This window comes from Nicotiana sylvestris, chromosome 4 (genome assembly GCF_000393655.2).
Source record: "Nicotiana sylvestris chromosome 4, ASM39365v2, whole genome shotgun sequence".
In the NCBI taxonomy this organism is placed as follows: Eukaryota; Viridiplantae; Streptophyta; class Magnoliopsida; order Solanales; family Solanaceae; genus Nicotiana; species Nicotiana sylvestris.
The window spans coordinates 2,177,991-2,194,426 of record NC_091060.1 but is presented as its reverse complement, the minus strand read 5'-3'; the positions used below and the strand labels follow the sequence as shown (position 1 = coordinate 2,194,426).

Genomic DNA, 16,436 nt, shown 5'->3' with positions numbered 1-16,436 from the left:
GGTAAGTAATGATTGTAAATGACGTCCTGAGGGTTTGAAACTCTGGATTGCACAACGTAGTGCTATATTGAGGTGAGACACGCGTTGGATGATGAGCGTAGGGTCTTTTACTACTGGGGATTGTGACTTGGTCCATCCCGATTGATGATTTTACCGCGTATTTGACTGAAATTTATTTGTTATCATCATGATTTGGGCTGATTGCCATATTTGGGCTGATTGCTAACTATTTGGACCCTTCGGGGATTTTTATCACTGTTTTCCTCACTACTTGACTTATTATTTGAACTCAGTCCTGTTGATATCTACTGTTTTACAAACTCAGCCACTTTTACTCAGATTTGAAACTTAAATGATATTTTTACATCATATTTTGGGCTGAGAACTACTGTTTTACTAATGCCCAAGGGGCTTGTGATGATTTTCGGACTGAGTGAGGCCGAGGGCCATATGTGAGGATATGCTGAGTGATATGAGGTCGAGGTCCTGAGATACTTTATATGCCACGAGGTGGCTTGAGTGATGTGAGGCCGAGTGCCGGGTGATGATGCCACGAGGTGGCTTGATATGGCGTTTGGGCCGTAAGGGGCCCCTCTGGAGTCTGCACACCCACAGTAAGCGCGGGTACCCATTGTGATCTGAGAGTGAGCCCGAGGGGCTGATACTGTTCTGAGTGATTGATACTAAGCCCGAGGGGCTGATACTGTACTGAGAGTGAGCCCGAGGGGCTGATACTATTCTAAGCGATTGATACTGTGCCCGAAGGGCGGATTTCTACTTGATATTTACCTGTTAAAATTTCCTGTTTTGCTTGTTTTAAAAGGGATTTCATTTGATTTTTTCACTGATTTACTGTCTTAAGCGATTTTTCTGCTTGATATGGAATTGCTTTGTGCCTTTACGTGTTTTTATACTTTCAGCCATTATTTATAATTATTACTCACTGAGTCGGAGTACTCACATTACTCCCTGCACTATGTGTACAGATTCAGGCATCGCAGAGTTCGCTCTTGAGTGTTGATTCTCCCAGTCCAGGCAGTGATTCGGAGACTACGAGGTAGTTGTTGGCGTCCGCAGCCCCGTGCCTCCCTTATCTTATCATTTTCATATTTTTAGAACTATTGTATCGGATTTAGTTTTCAGTGGACTTGTTTCCGGATTTCTTAGTTACTCATGACTTGTGACACCCCGGTTTGGGCTATGTCGGGATGGTTTCTGCTGTTATTATCATTAAATTTCGCAACTTATGGATAATATATTATGTTTTATTACCGTTTATGAAATTAATTGTTTAAAAGAGGTATTCCGTTTTGGTCTGGTTGGCCTTGTCTTCACGAGAGACGCCATCACGACTGGGTTCGAGAATTGGGTCGTGACAAAAAATCTCTTCCTCTTCCAATATGGGATAATGTCCCTTTGTCAAAGGGGAAACTTAAAATTTTCATTTCTCTCTATTTCTCATTCACCCTATTTTAAGCATATCATATACTTAAAATCCCAACAATTGCTATTTCGATATGGAATTTAAAACAAACTAAATGTTTTGTGGATCGCAGCATATAAATATGTATTCACAAGGTATATAAATCATATACACTAAAATTTTAGTATAATCTTTCTTTTGCTAGAAATGAAAGAAATTAAACTAAAAGAATTCTATATAAATTGTTCGAATTTTCGGAATTCCACTTCCTCGCCTTGATTAGAAAATAATGATTAATACCTTATTTCTTAAAATGTTGTCATTTTTTCCCTATGCGCTAGCCATTTAAATCAAAGCATAATGTCACACGCGCATCCATATTGTGATCATATCTGGTGTAGAAATTTGTATTAGTCTCTCAAATAACGATAAATCCTAATTTTGATCCTTGTGATAATTTTTAATTTATTGAAATATGCACTTTTGATCTCTCTGGATGTGAATATACACAAATTTAACAATTATATATCCTTGCATCATTTGATTATTCATATATACTAATTTGTATTAGTCTCTCAAATATCGATAAATCCTAATTTTGATCCTTGTGATAATTTTTAATTTATTGAAATATGCACTTTTGATCTCTCTGGATGTGAATATATACAAATTTAACAATTATATATCCTTGCATCATTTGATTATTCATATATAATAATTTGTATTAGTCTCTCAAATATCGATAAATCCTAATTTTGGTCCTTGTGATAATTTTTAATTTATTGAAATATGCACTTTTGATCTCTCTAGATGTGAATATATACAAATTTAACAATTATATATCCTTGCATCATTTGATTATTCATATATAATAATTTGTATTAGTCTCTCAAATATCGATAAATCCTAATTTTGGTCCTTGTGATAATTTTTAATTTATTGAAATATGCACTTTTGATCTCTCTGGATGTGAATATATACAAATTTAACAATTATATATCCTTGCATCATTTGATTATTCATATATAATAATTTGTATTAGTCTCTCAAATATCGATAAATCCTAATTTTGATCCTTGTGATAATTTTTAATTTATTGAAATATGCACTTTTGATCTCTCTAGATGTGAATATATACAAATTTAACAATTATATATCCTTGCATCATTTGATTATTCATATATAATAATTTGTATTAGTCTCTCAAATATCGATAAATCCTAATTTTGATCCTTGTGATAATTTTTAATTTATTGAAATATGCACTTTTGATCTCTCTGGATGTGAATATATACATATATCCTTGCATCATTTGATTATTCATATATAATAATTTGTATTAGTCTCTCAAATATCGATAAATCCTAATTTTGGTCCTTGTGATAATTTTTAATTTATTGAAATATGCACTTTTGATCTCTCTGGATGTGAATATATACAAATTTAACAATTATATATCCTTGCATCATTTGATTATTCATATATAATAATTTGTATTAGTCTCTCAAATATCGATAAATCCTAATTTTGGTCCTTGTGATAATTTTTAATTTATTGAAATATGCACTTTTGATCTCTCTGGATGTGAATATACACAAATTTAACAATTATATATCCTTGCATCATTTGATTATTCATATATAATAATTTGTATTAGTCTCTCAAATATCGATAAATCCTAATTTTGATCCCTGTGATAATTTTTAATTTATTGAAATATGCACTTTTGATCTCTCTGGATGTGAATATACACAAATTTAACAATTAGATATCCTTGCATCATTTGATTATTCATATATTATGTTAAGTTTGTAATGTTATTTCATATTTGAGGGTAATATAATTTTAAAACAGAAATATAGGCGAAGTGCTTATTTCTGTACACATGCAAACACAAATATACACAATAATTTTCACTTGTATCAATTTAGAAACATAAAATGAAGAAGTAGTAAATTGGACAATAGATGCCCAACCTAAATGCTAATCCAAACATGCCATTTATAGAAACATTCCAAAAGAGGAAACCCCCCAAAACAACAAGGAAAAATGGGAAAGCCATATTAAGAGTACTTTGTTACACATGGGAAAAGAATTATTTCCTTTCTAAATTTGGTAATACTTTCTATTCTTAGACCCTTCAACAATTCAACATAACTATATAATATATGAGTCTTTCCTCCATTACCAATTACCCCTTATTAGAGATAAAGGAATTTCGAGTAAAAAAGAAGATAAAATAGAGAGAATTTTTTTTTGAGAAAATGACTATTAGAGTTTTATTTTATTGCGCCAAAGTCACTAACTATTTTTTGTAATGAAAAATTTAGTCAGCTTTACCAGCTAAGTATTACGAAGTCATTAAATATTTTTTGGCAACCAATCCCGCATTTTCTGAAAAATATTTTCTATTATACTAAACATACTTAATCAATTTAGGAACATAAATGAAAATGTTAGCAAATTGGACAATAGATGACCAACTAAAATACTAAACCAAACATGCCTTTTAATAGAAACATCCCAAAGAGTAATTTCACTTTATTGCACCAAAGTGACTAACTATTTTTTTGTAACGAAAAAGTTAGCCAATTTCACCTAACTATTACGTAGTCACTAAATATTTTTTGCAACCAAATCTCGCATTTTTCTGGAAAATATTTTCTATCGTATCAAATATACTTAATCAATTTAGGAATATAAATGAAAATGTTAGCAAATTAGACAATAGATGCCCAACCAATATATTAATCCAAAAATGCTTTATAATAGAAACTTCCCAAAGAGTACTTTCACTTTATTGCTCTAAAGTCACTAATAAATTAGTCAATTTCACCTAAATATTACGAAGTCACTAAATATCTTTTGGCAACCAAATCCCCCATTTTTTTCATTTTTCGGAAAATATTTTCTATCGTGTAAAATATATACTTAATAAATTTAGGAACATAAATGAAAATGTTAGCAAATTGGACAATAGATGACCAACTAAAATACTAAACCAAACATGCCTTTTAATAGAAACATTCCAAAAAGTAATTTACCACACATAGAAAAACCATTATTTCCTTTCCAAATTTCCTTTCCAAATGTAGTAACACTTTCCATCCTTAGACCTTTCAAGAATTCAACATAATTATATAAGACATGACTCCTTTCTCTATTATCATTCACTCCATTTTTATTATAAGGAAAAGAAAATAAAGAAAAGGGAAAATGGGGAGAGGAAAAATTGAAATTAAGATGATTGAAAATACAAATAGTAGGCAAGTTACTTTTTCAAAAAGAAGGCAAGGATTGATGAAAAAAGCTAAAGAATTGGCTATTCTTTGTGATGCTGAGGTTGGTGTTCTTGTTTTCTCCAACACTGGAAAGCTTTATGAATTTGCTAGTTCCAGGTAAATTTTAATTTAATTAATCTATCTTTATCTTTTATGTATAGGATTTGTCATATCTGTGTGTGTCTGTGTGTGTTTGTGTTTTTTTCTAATGTAAAAAAAACAACAAAAAAAAACAGTTTGGTGCATAAAGCATTCCGCATTCACGTCGGGTTGGGGGAAGGGATGGCCACTAAGGGGTGTGTGATGTAGGCAGTCTACCCTAACGTAGGCGTTAGGGGCTGATTCCCCGGCTCGAACTGACATATAAGTCACCTGGAGATAATTTTACCGTTACTTCAAGAATCCCGTCCGGATTGGTTAATTATGTATATATATATATAAGTATTTATTTCTTCTGTTGTTCACCTCTGTTGTGAGGCTCCTGTTAGTACAAAGATGAATTCTTCTTCTTCCTTTTTTCTGATTGTGGGCTATGTTTGATTGATTTAATGATTTTCCTATTTTTTTAATCATAGAAGTTCAGAAATAGAGAAAATTTTGTGTGTTAGATGAAGTTGTTGTATCCTTTCTCAATTGTTTTTCTACTGTAAGGTGGGGCAAATAAAGATGTAATTCGAATTATTTCTAAATTATGAATTTTTTTTATTTGTAGCTTGGAAATGATGATAAAGGGAAAGGATTAAAAATACATTTTCTTCCTAAAATGGTTGATTATATTTGAATAATTAGAAAGTGTTCTAGGAGTGGAAGATTCTAAAAATGCTTAACAAGTAAATTATATTTTTAGAGATGGTGTGATATACAACCCAAATATGGATTGAAATACTTTTATTTATGGAATGAATTTCTAAAATTTGATAGATTATTCCATTAATAGAATGAATTGTTGTTGGGATGGGCCATAAATAGAAGGTTAGTTTTACAAAAGTATTAGTAATGAAATAGCCCAACAGAAGATATGGGCTTTCATTTAATTCACAACCATTCTTTTGTAGAGATGACATCAGATAATCACTCTAAGGGGATGCTATTTAGAAATTAGCCAGCGCGTCCTAAATTTTAACTTTTAGTTCATTTTTTCGGGACAATAAAGTCTTGAATTTTTCTTAAATTAAAACTTTTAGTTTAAAATTTTAGGACAAAATAGATACTAACTAATCTCTAAATAGCATATGTGAGAATGATTATTTATACACTTGGCCCCATTTTCTTGAACCATCAATCGTCTATAGCGGCCCAAATAAAGCCCAATAAATCGATCTTCTTCTTTTTTTTTCTTGGGGCGAAATTACACGTTTGGTAGCTCGGCCAAAAATATTTATATTCACTAGCTAAAATTAATTGTAAATTACTTATACATATATTATACATTTGCCGATTATTTTTTTGAATGGTAGGAGTGGTCGATCTCCCATTTGGCCGGCCGATAAGATCTATTTTCTATTCAAAATTGTCATTTTCTACTAGGCCTTGTATAGCAAGATATATGGTAAAAATAGCACGGGCTAGCCAGTTTTCGGGTTAGTCATTCATAAATAGCCAGCGCTTGCAAAGTCATTGAAAAATAGCCATTATTTTGCTATAAAACGGAAAGTTCCAGCATAATATACTGGAGATCGGTGCACCAGTATATGAACTTCTAGCATATTATGCTTGAACTCCAACACGCGAAAAGTTCCAGCATAATATACTGGAGATTGGAGCACCTGTGTATGGACTTCCAGCATATTATGTTGGACCAGTATATTATACTAGATTTCCAGTATATTATGCTGGAGTATTTTCCGGATGTTGTACAGTGTTTTCGTTCAGATTTATCTTATATGAAAAGTGGCTAAATTTCGATTACTTTTGAAACTGTGATTATTTTTGAATGACCACTTGTAAATCTGGCTCTTTTTTTTTTTTGAATTTCTCCCAGATATATGTCTATACTTCCAAGTTATAATTTCACTTATCACGAACGATTACCTATATTTATTTCTTAGATAATTAAATTATGTGTATAGAAGTTAAACTATTTCAATATATTAGTCTTTATTGTATCATCTTTGGTTGATAATTTTCACTTTGTATTTTGAAGCATGGAAAACATACTGTCAAGGTATAACAAGGCTCCAGAATCTTCTGAGCTTACCACAATCGAAAATGTGGCAGTAGAGGTAGTAATTAAACAAATATTTATCACATAATTTAATTAATCACATGATTTATTTAAATAAATCATTTCCAATTTAATATTTTCAATTAATTAATTTAAAAGATCTTGATTTTGTTAAACAAGCATGAGTCGCAGCCTAAAGTGAATGAATTAAGAGCTGAAGTTGCTTTGCTACGTCAGGTGCAAAGGTAAGTTTTTCTTTTAATTTTCTACAATATTTTCCTTTTGCATAAAATAAATAGGAAAAAATTCACTTTATTCCCCTAAGTTTCAATAATTTATGTTTTGGTCCTTGTCGTATTTACTTATGCACATATAACCTTCAATTAATTAAAATGTACTGTTGGTATTTAAAAAATGGATATAATTTCTAACCTTATGCACGCCCCCCCCCCCACCCACACACTCCCCCCCCCCAAACAAACAACAACAACAACACAGTCGGATCCTAAATTTGGGGTCTGAAGAAGATAATGTGTTTGTAGACCTTACCCCTACCCTGGAGAGCAGAGAGGTTGTTTTCGAAAGACCCTCGGCTCGAGAGGAAGAATAGGAACAAGTGAATAGCAACAACAAAGCACGGAAAATGATATCAACAATGTAAGGATCGGAGAGAAAATAAATAGAAGAAAGCAGTAGCAATAGCAATAGCCACAAGCAGTGACACGACAGGGTACTAGAAAATCGAAGTAGAAAATAGTACTAAAACAACCCTAATACAGGCATTCTAAGAATCAAAGACAATGTACTAGTCAGTTAACCCTAAAAAACCTGAAACATATCAGAAAACACACGACGACCTATTACCCTTCTACCCTAATCTTTGACTTTTATACCCTCATGTTAAGGGCCATGTCCTCGGTAAGCTGAAATGGCGCCAGAGTAGATTAATGAGTGAAAGAGAAATTTTGCAAAATATGGAAGCGTATATTTTAAAAATGCTTTACTAAAATATAATTCTTATACTGTCAAGTTACATATAAGCTAGTTATACTAAAATATGTATATATAGTAATAAATGTTATTGTATAATATTAATTAGTGATAATATTATTCTCTATATTTTTGCATATTATATAATGTGAAGTCGGTTGATGGGGAAAGAACTTGAAGGTTTGAACTTCAAAGACTTGCAGCAATTAGAACATCAGCTAACTGAAGGCATTTTAGCAGTTAAAGATAAAAAGGTATATATTAATTGCATTTTATTAATTAAGGAGTAGTTATTATATGTACTTCAAAAATTAGTCCTATTTAATACTCAGGAAAAAAAAAAAGAAAAAAAAAAGAAAAGGAAGGAAACATATTATATTGCTCTTGAATTTATTAATTTTGCTATATATATTTTCAGGAACAAGTATTGTTGGGAAAAATTGAAAAATCACTGCTGCAGGTATACATTTGTGTTAAAATTTAAAAATCCCTGTATTTTGTTTTTTTATTGACTTATTTCACTTTCTTTTTTATTGGAAATTATAGCATAATATTTTTTGGTGTCATGGGGTGGGGTTTGGGGGGGGGGGGGGGGTTCATGATCATTCTATATGTTTAGATTGATCTATGTGGGTTTTATCGCTTTTTCATTCAAAATTTCATTTTCTCTGATAAAATTGTAATACTTTTTCAAGTAATTTTTTTTTTTAAATACCTTCAAATACCTTTTATCAATCTAACTCCAAAAAATATTTAATTTTTTTTTTTAAAATCAAATTTTTTGTGCCCAAATACCTACTAAAATACTTGTTCATTTACTTTTTCTTTTTCTTTGTTTTTCTGCGTGGCAGGAGGAAAAGGTTTCACTAGAAAATGAAGCCCTGCGTGAACAGGTATGCCCTAAAGTTCATATTCTGATTATACATTTTAATTGTATTTTTTAATATTATAATTGTGGTTTTATAGTAATTTTTTCCTAATTTCAGTATAATATTTACCTTTTTATTTGTTAAATGTGTAAAATTATTTTTTGTTTATTCAGATTGAGGAACTAAGACGCAGCTCCAGGCACTGTCAAGAAAGAGCTTTAGCTTTGGAGAATTCAGTTTGTGATTCAGACACATGTTTGCGTTTAGGGTAATTATAATATGTAATTACATTTTTACTTAATTAAATTACTTATATTACTAGTTATTCACATAAGTATTATTAGTCTTCATCTAATAATTATTAAGTACATTATAATCCCAATATAATTCGTTTATGAACAAAACGATCCTTAAGATATCATTTTTAAAATTTTCTACTCCAAATTATCATGTCAAACCAAAATTTATAAAAAAAACTACTTAAAATATGATGTTCCTCCTTTAAAATATTTACAATTTATTATATGTAAACTCATTTGAAGACAAATTCAAAATTTCTTATATTATTTGGGATCTTTATCCAAATAGCTGGTCAGATTCACTATTTACTTTTTCTAGCCGGTATACATAAATTATATATGATTATACATATTACATACAGATGATACATATATTATACAACTGTCGATTATTTTTTGTTTAAGCGTGTGAATGGACAATTGCTTAAATTAATTCTTCTTTGATATCATTTTTAAAATTTTCTACTCCAAATTATCATGTCAAACTAAAATTTGTACAAAACTACTTAAAATTTGATGTTCCTCCTTTAAAATATTTATATTTTATGATATGAAAAATAACTTGGAGGACAAATTCAAAATTTCTTATTTTTATTTGGGATCTTTATCCAAATAGCTGGTCAAATTCACTATTTATTTTTTTTCTAATCGGTATACATATATTATATATGATTATATATATATATATTATATATACAGATGATATATATATTATACATCTGTCAATTAGTTTTTGTTTAAGCGAGTGAATGAACAATTATTTAAATTAATTCTTCTTAGATATCATTTTTAAAATTTTCTACTCCAAATTATCATGTCTAACCAAAATTTATAAAAAACTACTTAAAATATGATGTTTCTCCTTTAAAATATTTATCATTTATGATATGAAAATAAACTTAGAGGACAAATTTAAAATTTCTTATTATTATTTCGAACCTTTATATAAACAACTGACCAGATTCACTATTTATTTTTCCTAGTCGATACACATAGAGTATACACATATTATATATGGATTATACATAAATTATATATCTGTCAATTATTTTAAGTTAAAGCGAGTAGGTGAATAATTATTTAAATTATTTCTTCTTATTTTTTCTTACAGGCTACCAGTTGATACAAGTCAGAATATGATAATACCAAAGATGGAAAGTACTTCCAATGATGCTCAAAATACAATTGTTTTGGAGTGATATCTTCTTGCATTAGACTCATTTCTCTATCACAGTTTTAAATTAAGACTTTTTCTTATATTACTTTTGCTTAGCTTGGATTTAGCTAGGTTTTAATTATCAAATCAATTTCTTTTTTTATTTTCACATATTTCTTCTTGTACTCAGTCAATGTATGACTAGAACTAGTTGCAAAAGTTGGTAAAGATCAGACCTATCAAGAATAGAGAGAACTTAAATTAATTTAATTTCTTGAATTTTATTTTACTCTTTCATGTCAATTTTTGTGTTTGAAATGGCATTTGTGGTTGTGCGATAGCCACTTCATCTGCTATGATAATCAGGGACGGAATCAGGATTTGAACCTTGTTGGTTCGGGTTTTAAATCAATAATTTATATATATTTAATAAAAATTTTAACACAAATAAAGGGTTGGAATCAAATTATTGGGTTCAGTCGAACCCGCAAATCTTATGCTAGCTCCGCCACCATTGACAACTTCTGCGAATTAGCACTTTTTGGGTTCGAGATTATAAATGAATAACTTCTTGGTAAACGGGGCAGTACTCCCTTAACAAGCTTACTCGAAGCGAAGTTGATAAGTCGAATCAATGAGTTTCGAATACTGAATATTTAAATCTTTTATAAATATCAATATGTAATTAATTTTTCATTGTTAGATCAATATGTTTATTTGCAGATTCCCAATCAAAATTCCCTTATTTTTACCAACGAAATCCAATGTTCACATGGAAAATTATTTTAAAAAAGAAAATAATTATAGAGGACATCATTTTATCAGCTAATCCACAATTTATGTCATTTTTAGATGCATGGTTTTAATATTTTGAGTTGCATCAACGCATGTTTACGTGTCACCCTTTCCTCTATTAGCTTGACGTTATTTATATATATATTTTTTAAAAGAAAAAATAACACCCCAAAAATAATGTTATTTTTGTGGTCACCCCTTCTTTTAAAGTACACATCATTCTTTAGTAACTAATTTTTTTCTAAATTAAGTATTAGCAGGCATTAATCTAATCATGACTTTATTAGTCAAGCAAATGACGAGGAGTTCGATAAGATTGTTCATTAATTTAATTACAATTATCTGATAATAGTCGCATGCTCACTTTACTATATTGATCCCTACTTTAAAAATAAAAAATAAAAATATTTGCTATGCATGGTACAGCTAGCAATTCAAACATATCCAACTTTTGTTTATTATTGCCTATATGTTATCTCACCTTGAATAAACATGAACTTAATTTAATTGGAGATTTCCATACTTTTTGCCGTACAAAATGAAATATAAAATTACTCGTGTATAAAACATGACAATTTTTTTAAAATGAATACCTTTTTGTCCAAGATAATATAATATTTTTATGGGATCGGCGGGTTCGCCTCGGCAGTATAGTAACATTATTCTTATAGGATCGGGTCGTTCACCTCGACAATATAATAACATTATTCTTATGGGTTCAGGCCGTTGGCTTCAGCTATATTGAGTACTACTATTCTTATGGGATCGGGTTGTTCGCCTCGGTAACTTCGTGCTTAATAATCGAAACAAGTTCTAGTTTGGGTATAATTGAGTTATTGCCTTCACGGACAGTTATAAGATGTTGGTAATGAGATACGGACTCATGTTGTATTTATTGCAGTTGATTTTAATTGTTTCATTAATAATTGTCGTATGCTCATCATGTTTACTTTATGCACTAATAATATTATTATGGACCTCTAGTAAGTGTCAAGTCGACCCCTTGTCACTACTTTTTGAGTTTAGACTAGATACTCACTCAGTACACGTTATTTTTCGTACTCACACTACACTTCTGCACTGATGTGCAGGTACTGAGACAAGTTCCGCCAGTGGCCATGCAGGCGTGTAGCCGATCATCTATGAAGACTTAGTAGTGAGTTGCTTGCCTTGCTACGATCCGCAGCACGAGAGTCTCCTTCCACCTTATTTACTATTCTTCTCTATTACTTTCGGACAGTAGCTTTAGTAGTTTTGTATATTCTCTAAATTGCTCATGTTCTTGTGACGCCGGATTTTGGGGGATTTGTTGCGCTTGTGTATTGTTGTACTTGTAATTTCTATCACCGCAGAGTATGTACTTATTATATTGATATTTTCAAAAAGACTTGTCACAGTTGCATGAAATCTAGTTTAAAGTGTTCACTGAAAAGGAAAACTTCCGCATTAAAATTGTTAAAAGGGGGTAAATAAATTATAGTTAAACTTATGAGTTTGTCTAATAGCGGCGTTAGGTGCAGTCTCGACCTATTGCGGATTTGGGTCATGACAATTTAGTTTACATTTTTTTTAAGTTGTTTGAGTAGATATACCAAAATCTGAACAATCTTAGTAATCCTTAACTTAATTTAGAAATAATCATATTGCAATCAAGTGTAACAATTGAAGCATATAATACGATCATTATTAATAAAATGATGCAGCTAAAATATTCTAAAAGATTTTCAATTGTTTATTATTTTTAGGATTTAACTTTGATTTTTTTCTACTTTCAAGATAGTTTCCATAATATTTTTTGTTTATTAAGATTTAACTTATGTCATCGCTCCTCAACAATATAAAAAATATATTTATAGTATTAATATTATTTTTATCTATATTAACAAATTATATGCCTGACTGTTTAACCTATAATTAATTGTAATACTCTAGGAGTTGTTTGGTATAATAATGGGATAGCTAATTCTACTATTTTAATGTAAAATTTATCCAATGATTAGCTTTTTTTCTTTTTTGGTTATTCACATGGTTTCTGGTATACATTGAAGCCCGATTAAATCCATATTCACGCACAGAAAGTTCCACATTGGGGGTAAAACGCTCCCTAATAAATGCAATCTGGTTAAGAACGAAGGAGTACTAAAACCACTTCACCACAACCCTTGTTGGTCCAATGATTAGCTAATTAATACCTATAATTAAACATAAAATATATACAATCTCAAATTCTATCTTGAGATTATTATCCTCATTCCTTGTCCTAAACGACCCTTTTGGTAACTATTCTTTACACTAATATAATATAAATACCTTTTTTTGTTGATTTTTTTTGTATATATCTATATCTATCTATCTATATCTATATCTATCTATACTATTAAAAGCACGAAGGACCTTAGCGAAATATTGTTCATCTTTTTTACCCTTTTAAAATAGACTTCACACTGAACAAAACTATCATTTAAGACAGTTCCCTAATATTTAAGACTTTGAAATCAATATAAAATCCTAAAATTTAGAAAGTCAAAATCAATTAAAATTTTACCTTACATAATCACTTTCTTATTCGAATAATGTAACATAACGTTAGATTAATTTTCTTAACTTCTGCATCCAATAAAATATTATAATAAGCTAACAGACCAAAATTTAACACTATCACTTTCTTTTGCCGTTTCCAAATTGATCATTATAAAAAATTATTTTCTGAAATCCTTAAATAACGTGTTAATTGCTATGAAAAATATTTCACTTAATTCTCATTGTGCACTTCTTCTTTTTATTAATCTAATTTTAAAAAAATTGTTTATATTAAGCTAATTCTAACAAAATACAAAGAAACAAGAACATATTCTATCTCAGGATGAACAGGAAGAAGTACTTGACTAACACAAATTTATATCTATCTATCTATACTATATCAAAAGTACGAACACCTCTAGTGAAATATCTTTTATTTTTTTACTCTTTTATAATAGCTTTTACAAATTCTAATTTAAGTTACTTTCCTAATATTTAGGACTTTTAAATTTAAATCAATGAAAAATGTATCTATTAAATGTAAGAAGTCCTAATATTTAAGAATTTAAAAGTAATAAATATTTTGTCTTACATATATTGTACTATTTGAAAATAAATCCTTTGTGTAATACGTAGAATCAATATGAGAACGATGTTATACGGTGAATTCAATTGATTTCTAATTAAGAAATTGAAATATGGGTAAGTCACATATTAAATTAAAATTAAAATACATATTTAAATTAAAATTATTTCAACGTAGAACAATTGAATATGTATTTTATAATTCTTATTTTAATCATATAAAATAATTAACTCGTGTTCAATTAAGCACCCAAAATAATTATTTCATATCATATTCAATCATACTAAATCGTACAAGCCTAAATTAATATTATAAAAAGTACGAAACTTCTACACAAAAAGTTAATTGATCTTTTATTCGTTAGACAAAGTTATGTATTATATTTTTTTTGTTTTGTTTCAAGAACTTAAACTTCACTACATGGGTAATATTAAAATTGAAAGGTATTAAATTGAGAAGACATATGACTTAATTTTTTAATTTATATTATTTGACAAATTTTGAAAGAATCGTAATAAAAGTTTTAAGTCTATACCATGTTTATGTCTTCTAATGAACTTGAGAATAGTTTTTGAAAAAAAAAAAGAATCAGAAAAATTCTAAATCTGTAAAGGATATATGTTTTTACCGAAACTAAAAAGAGAGCACGATAACTTGTGAAATTGAACTGATAAAATTATAAATTGGAACATAATTTAAGATGAACGTATTGAATAATGATTGGGAACTTTCATGAATAATTTTTTTTTATAGAGTAAGCTATATAAGATCAATATTCAACAATTTCAGAAGCTTACACTTTATTGTATTACTCAAACACAATTGTATAAATATGTAAGTTTCTTACGAAAAAAATATTTATTGAATTGAGAAATACGTGCACTAAGACTAGTAGATTAAAAGAAGGGAAAGGAAAATAGTGATGCAAAGGAAGATGTCACATGCTTATGGAAAAGAAAAAATATTAAAGAGTCAACGTGTCAGGATTAAAGAAGGTCAATTTAATCCTGGCCGTTTAATTAAGGTTAGGCCACCAATTATCCGATTAGCCCCAGGGACCCAAATAATAACGCTTTGTTTGGAACCGTCCAAAAGATAAATTTAATTTTTTAGTTTTATCTTAAATAATAGATCAAATTTAAATAGTTAATTAAGATATATTTTACATGAGTTCGAATTTTAAGAATGAAGAACATTTTGAAAGAGTCACTTTATCGGCTCACTAAATAAATCTTGATTTTAAATTAATTGGATTAGTATTTTTGAATATCAAACACTTAAAGGAAAAAAGTACTCGAATTTGAGTGAGTTTGGTACGAAAGAAAATATATTTTAAAAATTATTTTTTTAATTTTCTCATGTTTGATTGGCTTAAGTGTTTTGAAAAATATTTTACTCATGAACTCACGAAAATGACTTCCCTACGAAAATACGAAAAATATTTCTCAAAATTCGTTTTTAACCTTCCCCGGACTATTCCTCCCACCCCACTCCTCTAACCCCTACCCCCACCCACCCCTCCAAGCCCCTAGTGCTACCCCAGCCCAAACTCTACCCCTTACCACCGCTCCTGCCTTTGTCATCGCCATCCCGTCTCTTAGACCCTGATTTACCACGCTTCTCTGACCTTATTCATTTCGTCTGTCAAAGTATTTGCCTAAAATATATATTTAAAAAAATATTTTCTGCTTTCTAGCCACTTATTTTAGTTGGTGAAAGGGGTAGCTTTTAGCTCATGTCCGCGTTATCTCGTGGTTGCTTGCATTGGCTTTCTACATCACAAGTCTTCGTGAAATTCGGATATAGAATAATAAAAGAAAAGGGTATTATTAATTTTAGCCCGCACTAAAATTATTTATATTTAATAATCGAAAAAGTTTATAAATTTGTATAATTTTTGTGTGTATATATATATATATATGGCTAGTTTTGAAAGAAGCAATACAATATTATTTTTCGTGAAAAAGCGCTTATACAACATCTAATCTTTATCAGCCAATCCAGACCGTCTATTTCATACAATTAGCCAATCTTTTTTTATCAGAATCACGCTTGATAAAAAGGAGGAAAGTTTTCAAAAAATTACCATCAAAGAACGGCTAAACGTGTAATCTTAATTTAAATAAATAAAACAAAATTTGCATATAAATATTAGAGGGCATGAATGCAAAAAAATGATCACAATCATTTCACAAACAGCACAAACCTCTATAGTTTCCCTTTATTTTTTAGCCACTTTCAAAACACTCATCATTACCTTGTCGGCCTCTTTCTCCTCTATTCTCTTTATAACATTTTTCTTCATTTTGAGCATATTACTATTAAAACAACCAAAAATCCCTATAGTTTCCAC

General features: G+C 29.5%; 1 protein-coding gene across 1 annotated transcript; it reads left to right on the top strand.

The window, feature by feature from the left end:
• Positions 1–4,595: 4,595 nt before the first annotated feature.
• On the top strand, positions 4,596–10,452 carry LOC104211313 (MADS-box transcription factor 23-like). Its single transcript, XM_009760355.2, has 8 exons — positions 4,596–4,821; positions 6,848–6,926; positions 7,049–7,113; positions 8,013–8,112; positions 8,277–8,318; positions 8,710–8,751; positions 8,901–8,995; positions 10,138–10,452. The coding sequence occupies exons 1-8, from the start codon at positions 4,640–4,642 to the stop codon at positions 10,223–10,225; spliced, it is 693 nt and encodes a 230-aa protein (XP_009758657.1). The 5' UTR covers positions 4,596–4,639; the 3' UTR covers positions 10,226–10,452.
• The last annotated feature ends 5,984 nt before the right edge of the window (positions 10,453–16,436 follow it).

Coding starts and splice junctions, on each gene's coding strand:
- LOC104211313 (XM_009760355.2), top strand. CDS start 4,640: ATGGGGAGAGGAAAAATTGAAATTAAGATGATTGAAAATACAAATAGT. Junction 7,114..8,012: donor TTGCTACGTCAGGTGCAAAG/GTAAGTTTTTCT, acceptor TATAATGTGAAG/TCGGTTGATGGGGAAAGAAC. Junction 8,113..8,276: donor TAGCAGTTAAAGATAAAAAG/GTATATATTAAT, acceptor ATATATTTTCAG/GAACAAGTATTGTTGGGAAA.